General features: G+C 43.2%; 1 protein-coding gene across 1 annotated transcript; it reads right to left on the reverse strand.

Moving 5' to 3' along the window:
- Positions 1-7709, reverse strand: LOC114844147 (uncharacterized). The gene is made up of 2 exons (XM_029131260.3): positions 7595-7709; positions 1-4169 (listed from the first exon to the last, which is right to left on the reverse strand). Exons 1-2 carry the CDS (start codon positions 7692-7694, stop codon positions 487-489), a joined length of 3783 nt encoding a protein of 1260 aa, XP_028987093.1. The 5' UTR covers positions 7695-7709; the 3' UTR covers positions 1-486.
- Positions 7710-11067: the final 3358 nt, after the last annotated feature.

Consider the following 11067-nt stretch of genomic DNA (forward strand, 5'->3'; position numbering starts at 1 on the left):
TTTAAAATGAATCATTCATGTATTGTAATGAATACATACCATTAGAACAAAGAGCATTAATATGTACATCTAAAGGTTTCCACTAAATGAAGCCTTGACACTCGATTCAAGTCACATTTTATTATGCACAACAAAATAAAATTCACAGGGCTGCCTGGTTAGGTTTACATGTTTATTTAGCACATAAATTCTGAAATAGCAATCACAGTCAAACAGTATTAGTATATAGAGGTTAATTCAGAGATTGAAATGCTTTCAATTATATTAACATTTGATAAGTCATGTATGAGTGACTAGAATAAAGATGAATAGTTTTAAATAGTTCTTCAACGTGTTGTAATAACACAAACAACAGAAAAGAAACTATTTACTGGATTCAAAGACATATTTAAGTCACAGTCAATCACCACAATGCTATGAAAACAAAATAGTTATTGAGATTAGACTTTTATAGGTAAATGCACATAACATGCTGTAGCTAACACACTACAAGCCGAAGAAAGTTAAAACCTTATTCATAAAGCCTTTCTTTTCCTGTCTCTCCTGTCTTTCCTTGCACAGCTGCTCCTCGCTTTTTGTCAGTGTGTCTCGTCTGGTGACTTTGCAGATGATGACTGCGCGCTCCTTCATGGCTTCCAGAGACTGAATCCGGGCCTGGTAGCCCTCTCTGGCCTCGGACCGTTCCCCCTCTATCAGCAGGTCGATGTACTCTGGGGTGGTCAGAGGGTTGGGCCTCAGGGCGATCTCCTGCAGGCGGGTGATGCAGCTGGCCGACTGGTCCATCAGGGCAAAGACCAGGTCCTGAAGCTGCACGATCTCTTCTTCCTGCCTCTCAATCAGCTGCTGAACTGTCAACTTTTCCCTCGTAGCTTTTTCGTACTTCTCTTTGAGTTCCTGCAGTGTCTTCCTCTCTTTGACTTTAACATACCCCCAGCTGTAGGTCTGGTTGAAATGGACACTCCACACACATTTACCAGGGCAGACAGTGCACATCCCTGCCCCGTCCATGGATGCACAGCCACGCTTCTCACTATCAGCAGCTATTCCACATGGGTAGTGGCACGTCACGGAACATTTCTGGCAGTTGGTGATGTACACTCCTTTGTTTGTGAGCATTGTTTGCACTGGCTGAATGACGTCTACCTCGATTTCAAAGTCTTTATTTGAAACCATGACTGTTTCGTGCTCTTTGATCTTTTCTTTGGTTGATTTAATTTGTTGAAGTTTGGCTAATCCAGCTTTAACCTGTGGCTGCAAACCTTCGATGGCCGTTTCCAGCTGCTTCCGTTCTCTGAGAACCTCTTTGGTCATCAGCAGGCTTTTGGTTGTCATTTTACCCAAGGCTATGAAGAACTTTTCCATACTTCTGGAACCCATGTTCCAAAACATTTCATCAAAGTTCTCATCATCATCTCCAGATTCGTCATCACAGGTTGAGGCATGAGAACATCTGCTGTCTGCAAACAAGGCAGAGTTGTTGAACTTGAAGTGGACTGGAAGCCCCAGGTCATTTTTGGGACAGGGAACGCTTGAGACATTTATCGCCTCGAGAACTGGCGGCTGTTTGCCGTCTGCAAAAGTCACCAGCATTTCAATGTTCTCGGCCACATCTTTGCCAAAGATGGAGAGCACGGAGTCAAACACGTATCTCTGTGTTGCTGTCAGTCGAGCCAGAGAAGCCTGAGTGACAAAACACACAGCGTCTATCTCACTGACGCCGTCAGCTGAACTGAAAAGCCTCCGGATTTGTTCCGTTATCTCTTTGTCTCTTCCAACTCCTCTGGTGTCTCCAAACCCTGGAGTGTCCACAACCGTCACAGAGAACGGGATTCGAAATCCCTCCTGATGGTTGAGTCTGTACACAGTGACTTCAGACGTCTGACTTTCAGCCTGGGACTTTGATTGACCCTCATCCACTAGTTTAAATCTGAAGTCGTCCTTCCACTCCACACCAACGATGTAGTTGATCATTCCATTAATCAGAGTGGACTTTCCTGCTCCAGTTGCTCCTAGAAGCATTATGGTCCGGTTCTGCCTCATGCTTTCTTTGCCAAAGTTAAACATCCTGCATCCATCTATGTCAACATCTTCCTCTTCCAGGGACAGTTTGAAACAGGAAGGAGCTTCAGAGTTCATTTTCTTGCTAATGTGTTTGAGGTGTTCAGCAAGACGTGCAAATTCTCGCTTTGTTGTGCTAACGCTAGCGCTGACGCTTTCTTTGCTGTTGCCAGAAGCGCCACAGTCACATCGGACCCTGACGACGTATTCTGTCTCTGACTGAAGCCCTGAAATCACAGATTTTCCCGATCCTGCCGTCACTTGTTTCCACACCCGCTCTTCTTTCTTGTCTGCTTTTGTGAACTCCACCACGTAGCTCAAGACGTGGACGTCAGGTCCGAGCTCGGCCGGCGGCTCCCAGCTGACTGAGATCTCGCTGGAGTTGGGTTGAAGGCGGGGTTTTCCTGGAGGACAGCAGGGTAGGGTTCTAACGGATCCACTGAGGTCACTGTGAGGTCCGACCCCCGCTGAGGTCTCTGCTCTGCATCTGAACTCATACTCCGTGTCCAGCCTCAGACCGCTCACTGTCACCTCTCCAGGCTTTGGCGCCGCCTCTCGCTGCCACGCCTCGTCTCCACGGACACGGTACTCCACCGAGTAGGAGGCCACGCTGTCTGCTCCGAATCTGGGAGGAGAAACCTCCAGCGTCACGCTGCTGTGGTTCACATCACTGACCGTCACAGCTTCAGGCTTTGAAGGAGGCTCAAAGCTCTCACTGACAGAGAACCCGTCCTCATAAAGGTAGATGCTGGAGCCTTTGAGCTTCTCGTTGGTCTGACCCAGTGTCAGGAACTTCACCTCCTGCTTCTCCTTGTTGGCTTCTGCAAAGTCTCTGAACAGCTTGGCTTTGTGTCTCATGTCATTGGCTGCTTCGTTTGAAAGGTACCACTGTTCCTTCTCTATGTCGTAAGCATTTGGGTTTTGAGGGTCTCGTAGGTGATGTGACAAAGCTGAGAGGTACGGTTCAGAACCTCCCAGTGAAGTGAACACAAAACACACCACATGCTCTGCACTCAGAATCTCCTCACTGAGACCTTGTAATGAGACGATCTTGGTGTTTTTCATCATGTTGGTAAAAGACTTCAAGGTGCAGAGTTCTCTCTCCTTACAGTCCATCCACTGGTTCAGGTGTTCACTGTTGAAGGGAGATGACTGTCTCCTCTTAAGGATCTCTGCCAGCACAGCCTCCTCTTCTCCTCCTCCTCGGATCGATGGAAGCTTCTTTGCCAACTTACGCTGAAAGTCCATCCTGAACTCAGAGCACATTCTTTTAAAATCTTTGATCTTCTTGCTGATCTGAGGGAACTGCAGAGCAGTTTTAGTCCTCAGAGCATCGTTGCACCTCATTTCCAGCTCACTGAAGTCCTCCAGGACACTTTGTGCTTCCTGAACCAATCTTACACTTATCTCGCGTACGAGTTTGGCAGCAGAGGAGTCCAAGCTCACCAGTGGCAGCAGCCAGACCTTCAGGGGTACGGCCTTGTCTCCATCGGCTCCAAGCAGCTTCGGCAGACTTTGGTAAACTTCTACTGCATCTTGAAAGGTCACAGGATTTCTCTCGAGGGAAAAGTCACCATGAAACTTGCAGGAGAATTTTTCAACGTCTGCTTTGTCCTTTTCTTCCATTTTCAGAGAACCTTCACCTCCTACAGCTAAACCGGGAATTTTATTGATCATCACTTTCAAGTTGCCCCGAACGTCTTGATGACTTTCCTTTTTAGACACCTCACGGTCAAAGACGAAGAAGGCCTGTGCCCCGTAAAGAATACCTGTGACCACGTGAGTCGCTATCCCTTTATCAAACACATATGGATGCTTCACATTTCCTCTTCCCAGGTGATTCATTGACAGCTCCTGGAACTTTGTGGTGGTTTTGTATTTCAGTGTCACTCTGGCCTGATGTTTGGACGTCTTTTGGTCATTCAGGTATTTAGCTGATCCTTCAACCTCTACCAGACCTCCTAAGAAACTAGCTTTTAGTGAGGCTTCAACATTCAGTGCTGAAGATTTGTCTTCTATTGATTCAGATGCAACTATCTCAAACTCAGTGGCAGGGTTTGGTCTCTCTCTTGCATCTTTTTCCAGGTCATCACGGTCCCACAGAGTCATTCCTGACAAAAGTACAGTGAGGAAAAGAACAAAAGAAAAAAGTTTAGCTTAGAAGACTTTTTCTTATCCTTTTGGCTTTTTCAAGATTTAATTCAAGATTTAAAAAATGAGCAAAATTGCTTTGACAATCAAGCTACTTTGCATGCACATACAACTCCTATAGACTGCTGCAGACACATATACACATATGTATGTTGTTACAAACTCCCCCCATACGGTTTACAACTGCCAGGGCTTGACAGGGAATTGGGGCCAGGAGAGGAGCTGCAGTGGAGGTGGAGGATGGAGTTAACGGCCGCTCTAAGTGGGGAAGCTATGGCTCTCACAGCCTGGAGGAAATACAATATACTGTAAAGGCACTTCGGCCTTTGTGCACATGGCACTACGCTGCGACCTTGTCGCTTTACTAAAAACACTTGGTTCTCTATGGAACCTTTACGCTCACCTGGCCGCATCCGCTGACCAGGTAGCAGGGGAACAGGGAACAGGGAAGACCCCAAATGCGCAACCCAAACACAGGAAATAAAGTTTAACATAAAAATGATTTATTAAATACAAACATAAACTCACTGCAGGGCAGCACTAAGGTTAAACAAAAACGTGAGAACTAAAAATCGCTACTTTGCAGGAAACTAAGACTAATTAAAAAAACTAAAAAGGCTCCGTTCCTAACAGGCAACCACCTAAACATGAAAAAGAAGACAATCACTCAAGACAACTACACAATCCTACAGGTCAAAACTAAACTATGCTCCGTTCCAAACGGGCAAACAACCTAAACACAGATGACAACCACAAACCTTCAGATGACAAAAAGGACAGGACATTAAAAGAAACCAAAACTCCACTTCTTTAAGACTCCTCTCTTAAACAGGTAACGTAACTTTGGCTTAGCTTTCGAGCTTACGACCGTGTGGTGACCCACACAAAAAACACAGGAGCGCCCCTAGCGGCGCGAAGGCTGAATGCCACATATGTACTATACTACACAGATACAAGTGGACCCTTACAGAGGGAGGAGGAGTTGTACAGGCTGATGGCACCGGTAGGAAGGTTCTCCGGTGGCGTTCTGTGGAAAACCTAATACTGATCAGCTGTGGCTGAAGGTGCTCCTCTGTCCAGCCACACACTGTGTGGGGGTGGAGGTATTGTCTATAGAGAGGAGTTGGACCAGCAACCTCCTCTCAGCTACAGCATGTAAAGGGTCCAGCTCCACCCCCAGTACAGAACCAGCCCTCCTGATCATTTGTCCAGTCTGTTACTGTCTGCTACATCCATGCTGCTGCCCCACAGACCACAGCCTAAAACACTGGGTTACTTACCGTAAACCCTGGTTCTTTGATAACAGAGTGAGGTGTTTCACTATGGGTATTGCCTTGACGTGACCAACCGTGGAAGCTCCAATGACACTACGCCTGTCCACGACAGACAGGTCGAGCCGTGCAGTCCTTCATCACCTTCCTCTGCTTCAGGGGAGGAGAAGTGGGGGGTGACGGAACAGAACAAGTGGGCTGTTTCTTCGCTGGGGTGGAAAGACCGGTCTCTTGCTGCCACTGTCGCAAATGTATGTTTACCCCATTGCCTAGAGTTTACTGGCTTAGCCTGCTGGTTGGGCTGCTGTCTGGTTGTCACAGTCTGGGTTTTTATTGTTATTTTTATTGTTTTATTGAATTGTTACATTTCCTGTTTTATTTCAAGTTATTTCCGGTTTCTTTTTAGTCATTCCGTTTTCCACTTATGTTTCTAGTCATGTAATCTGCCAGCTGTTTTCAATCCGTTCAATCATTTAATTCTGTATTTAAGCACCAGCACTTATATGAGTTCTCTGCCAGATCGCTGACTTTGTTCCGTTCCAGCATTCTGTTCATTGCTTACATGTTACCACTCTTGTCTCCTGGATTCTCCTTGTTGGTACCGTAGCCTGAACCTCTTGTTGTGTACAGTATGATCTCCTGTCTGTTTGACCTGTCTACCCGCCTGCTGTCCTGTACCTTTGCCAACCTGCCTTCCTGGTTTTAACCCTCAACTGTACTTGACCTGAGAAATATTAAACTGTCTTATCTGCACCTACAAGTCTCTGAAGCTGTGCATGTGCGTCCGCCGCCTCCGCTCAAACACTGTTTGTGACATTGGTCTGTCTGGCACAGGACGGGTTTGAGTGGTAAACAGGGATTAAAGGCTGCGCCTTCTTCGAGTGCTGGTTTTTCTCATTTTCTCCAACGCTGGGCCAAAGAGACCCTTGGATGGATCATATGTGACATCCATGATTTTTGCCTTCTGTGCATCACTTAGGCCTGGCGGGTTTAGCCAGAGAGCCCTCTCTGCTGACGCTGCCACTCTTAGATAGGGTCAATGCCATAGATATCGTTGGAAAGATGGAAGACTATGGGATACACAGTAAGCGTCAGTTGTAAGACCACTAATAGATGCGGGGTTTAAGCCGCGTCAAGTACTGGTCTTGGAGCTAGCTCGTCTTAGCGCGTTAAGACAGTCTTTTCATGTTTGTGTCCAAGCTAAACACTGGGTTCGAAGCTAGCTCGCCTCGTTAGCTAGTCACCAAAAACTTTCCTGTCTGACAAGCTAAGCTAGACAAAGGTAGAATAGGCTCGAACTGAAATGCAGCCTGAGCTACGCTAGCACGATACGTAAGTAAGACAGCTCGTCTTAACACGGTCACTGTGTCCTAAAGCGTAAATAATAATTGTCTTACCCAGAGCAATCTAGACAATGGCCTGAAATCTGCGTTCGGCGACGCCCTCCTTAACGGGTTGTCTATGAACTTTTGAACAGATAACAGGTTGCCTGGATATGCTGAGGGAGCTTATAGTTCCTCACAGAAAGAAACCTATGGGGTGAGATATGGGGTGGGCGGAGCCCGAGCACAGCTCGACCTGTCTGTCTCTGACAGACATTGGAGCTTCCATGGGTGGTCACGCCGAGACGATTACTATAGTGAAACACAGAGCAAAGATAGAAAAAGAACACTATACTGGTCACCACAGACGTCCTAGAACATCCGTAGAACATCCTCAGCATGGTGCTGCAGACGTTTAAGGACCTGAGGTTCCTCAGGAAGTACATCCTGCTCTGAGCCTTTTGTTCACAGCTGAGGAGTATTTGTACTTGGTCACCACCTCCACCCATTTTCCCATCATGGGTTGCCACAGAGAATGATTTGCATTGGTTGTAATTGGCAATTTTTTACGCTGGATGCCCTTCCTGATGCCACACCTTTATTTTTGGGGGCTTAGGTCTGGCACAGAAGTCACTTCATACAACTTCTGTGGTGTGGTGGTCTTTCACGGTGTCCAAACTTTCTTGTAGGAGCTAATTACAGTATGTACAGTTGTCTGCGTTTCATAATAATGTCATTTATTTCTACTGAAAAACTTCCTGCCATTAGATTGCTATTAGTGTGATCTCTCACCTGGCACTAGTGAATCTTGGCGCAAGTCGTACAACATTCCAAGGCTGAAGGGTCGGCCCAGTGCTGCCACCTCCATCGTTCTACTGGCTTCATGATCCATCGCTTTATCTAGACTTAAAGAAATTGAACATTTTAAATCTTGCTATTAGTTCTCATGTTATTTAAAAAGTTAAGAGACAAAGGTTAAACAAACATTTTCTTTGAAGTGATCTCTTATCGCAGTTGTTTTAAATTGAACAAAAATATCACAAATTAAAAATGAGTGCAATAGTCATTTGTTTTACTTTTACATCAAAATTCTTGGTACCTTAAATGTAAATTATCAAAAGCACTCATAATTTAATTACAACGTCAGAAGTGTCATACCATACCAACTGGTTGAAACTGGTTGAAAGTTGTGTAAAGACACAAAAATTCAAGGCCCAACCCTAACCCTAATCATTCCTCATCTAAAGACTCATGAAAGGAAAGATCCTTGTACTGTATTATGGACTCTAGACGTCATTTCTGAGTTTAAAGACTGAATTATCGCAATAATAACAACAGTAACCTGTTGAATTTCAGTGAAAGAGAAACTATTAAAGCACTTTATAAACAGTCTCTTAAACAATGTTTTAAAAAGTTGATCCTGAATGGGACTGAAGTGCTCTCAGCATAAATTTAAACATGTCAGCTTGTGCTGCAAGATTTCTAAGAACATCACACTAGGAATTGTGCAAACAGTTTCAACAGTTTTTACATTACATTTACTTTTAAATTGTTTTTTACACCACTTAAACAAAAAAGAACCTTAATGTACTTACAGGACAGCTAGGTGTGATGCTCTGAAGGAGACTGGGTTTGCTGACAATTTAACCTTCGACAGAGAAACACCCCTGATCAACACCCAGGAGGCGGGAATAAGAAGAAATGAGACAACCTGCTGAATATGAAATTAATCATTAAATGACTCTAAAGTTTATTAAATTTACACATCGCTTTCTCTTTCATTTTGAGCACAGTACAAAGTGTTGCTGTAAGTGTCTTTCCAATGCACCTGATAAAAAACTTTATTAGTTACACTTGAAATTGCATTTTACAACAGCAGAATACAGTACTCAAAGGCCAACCAGGTCAAATAGCATTACCTAAATGAACCAAAGACCAGTACCAGTTTGTGAGGCACAGAAAGAATGCCTAACTTACATTATTTTCATTTCAGGTATTATCTGACTTACTCTTGACACATGTCAAGACGCTTACCTACATCCTGTAGGTAAGATAGGTAACATACCTACATCTTGTATTTAAAAAATACAACTTTCATTTTTTTTTGTATATTTCCGCCACATCTTAAAGACCAGTCTGTGAAAATAATGTCTGATATTAAAAAGGTCTGTAGTACAAAAAGGGTTGGGGACCACTAACTTATGAAACTGACATGCAATGTATATTAACATACAGGAACATACAGTAGCACCAGTGAACTAACTAGATGCCAGATAGCATAATCAATGAACAAGAGAAAAATTTGAGCAGAAACCTTTAATACTAAAACAGATCAAAGGTGTATGTGATGGGCAAACAGGAAACAGACAGAGAGTGATGTAACACCAACAAGAAAAGACAAAAACCCAGATGCCCCCAGCAGGTTGGCAGCCCGAACCGCAACAAAAAGAAAGAACTAAGATACACCAAACTAGACAAACTAGGATACGTAAGTATACTAAGGGTCTGTGGTTAAAAAATGAAATTTACTTCCAGAATCTAGGTCTCACTATGACAATTACAAAGGAAAATTTTGATGTTTTGCTTTTAAACAATTTTAAGGTTTTCACTGTTAAAATCTATGTTCTGTTGACAGCACCTTTGATTACATTGTCTTTCCACAATAGAAAACGGCAACCAGGTTAAAAGTATCTATTTGTTTAAAGTACTTCATACCAGCCAGTGGTTTGTGTCTAGTTTGTGGTGTAATTTTGTTCTTTTGTATGACTTTATATAACATGTTGTCCTGATTTAGTCTTCATTAAGAAGACACCTAGAGTCCTAATGAATTATATCTTGTTTTGTGTGGTCATGGCTGTTACCTCTTATATCTTATCACCACAATGATTGTTTCAAGACCTCCATAAAGACCTCCATAAATGCACATTTTGAAAGTGAAATAATGCAGCTTTTTGTTTTTCAGGAGGTGAGGTGGGGTTTCTGGGAAGTGGTCTTATCTCCATGTTGAAGTATCAGCACTGTCTGTATGATTTTTAGTACAAACTGAAGACACATCTAGACATGGGCAGGGCTTCAGTAAACTATAAGGACCTAGACTGCGGCAGAGCTCAGTCTTTCTTGAGCAGAGGCAGACTGACTGGCACAGTAAGTTGATGGTGGACAAGTCTCTTTTATATGTTCACATGCTTGTGATGAAGATAATGTATAGTTTGATTTTTAAAAGTATGTTACTAGTTTTGTCGACCTAGAGTAAAGGTCAAACAAACTTCCCCTTTAAGAAAAGTAAAATCTTTCATTTTAGTGTGCAAAGAAAGGGACTAAACCCGAGTGTGGGTAAAAACTCTTATAAAACACTTTTCACTATCATTAATTTCTAGTCTTTTTTTCTTTGTTTCATTTTAGGAATAACAGATTGTATATTAAAATATAAGCAACATTTTTAAACAACCGCAGCCTGAGCTGAAACTAAACTGAGCAGCTGACAGAGGTTCGATTACAGTAAGTGAGATTCAGCAGCTTTGTTCTTCTGCTTCTTTGTAGTCATGTCTGTATATACTGTATGTGTATATGTCTGACATTTGTTACAGAGCAATGTATTCATGCAGCAGTGAATATCTTTAGCCTCTAGAATTAATTAAACAGCAATATACTGTAGTAGTTTGTCAGAGTTTAATGTCCTCATATGAAGAATAATATCTATATTTTATCTATATAATATCTTTACTTTTAACACACTTAAGGAAACTTAAAGGAAAACATTTCAACATTCAATGGGGGATGACCAAAAAGATCTCGGGTAGCATTTAAGAATGAAGGAACACTCAGATTCCTCTATATTTTCTGTGGAGAGAAATTATCATTTATTCCTCCAGTGAGACGCCTCGGCAGATGGCATCCTATAAGATAATTTCCAGCTCCTCTGAACATATGTAACCCAAAACTGATCACAACAAATACTCACAGTCAGTGGTAGAATCCGCAACTTCATCTAAGAGGAACCGACAGCGGTAGATTCATTGCAGTACTGGAATATTTAGTTGTGCTTCTATCGGCGCAAGAGACAGGATGCACCTGGCGGTCTGTTGCAGGACACCTGGTCTCTGCTGCAGGCAGCTTCGTACTTCAGCAGGCTGAAGTACTAGTTGTAGTTTTTGAGCCTGAGGCAAAATAAGTTGGATGTGTTCCCCAGTAATTACTGTGTTTGTGTTATTTCACAGATTTGGGTCTGAGACACAGAAAACCTACACTAGTTAACCTCTGGTCAC

This window comes from Betta splendens, chromosome 17 (genome assembly GCF_900634795.4).
Source record: "Betta splendens chromosome 17, fBetSpl5.4, whole genome shotgun sequence".
Taxonomy (NCBI): domain Eukaryota; kingdom Metazoa; phylum Chordata; class Actinopteri; order Anabantiformes; family Osphronemidae; genus Betta; species Betta splendens.

What these genes read in the sequence shown, in the direction of transcription:
- LOC114844147 (XM_029131260.3), bottom strand. Translation starts at nt 7,694, where the DNA reads ATGGATCATGAAGCCAGTAGAACGATGGAGGTGGCAGCACTGGGCCGA. An exon ending in CCAAGATTCACTAGTGCCAG is followed by an intron (nt 4,170 to 7,594) that starts GTGAGAGATCAC and finishes TACTTTTGTCAG; the next exon opens with GAATGACTCTGTGGGACCGT.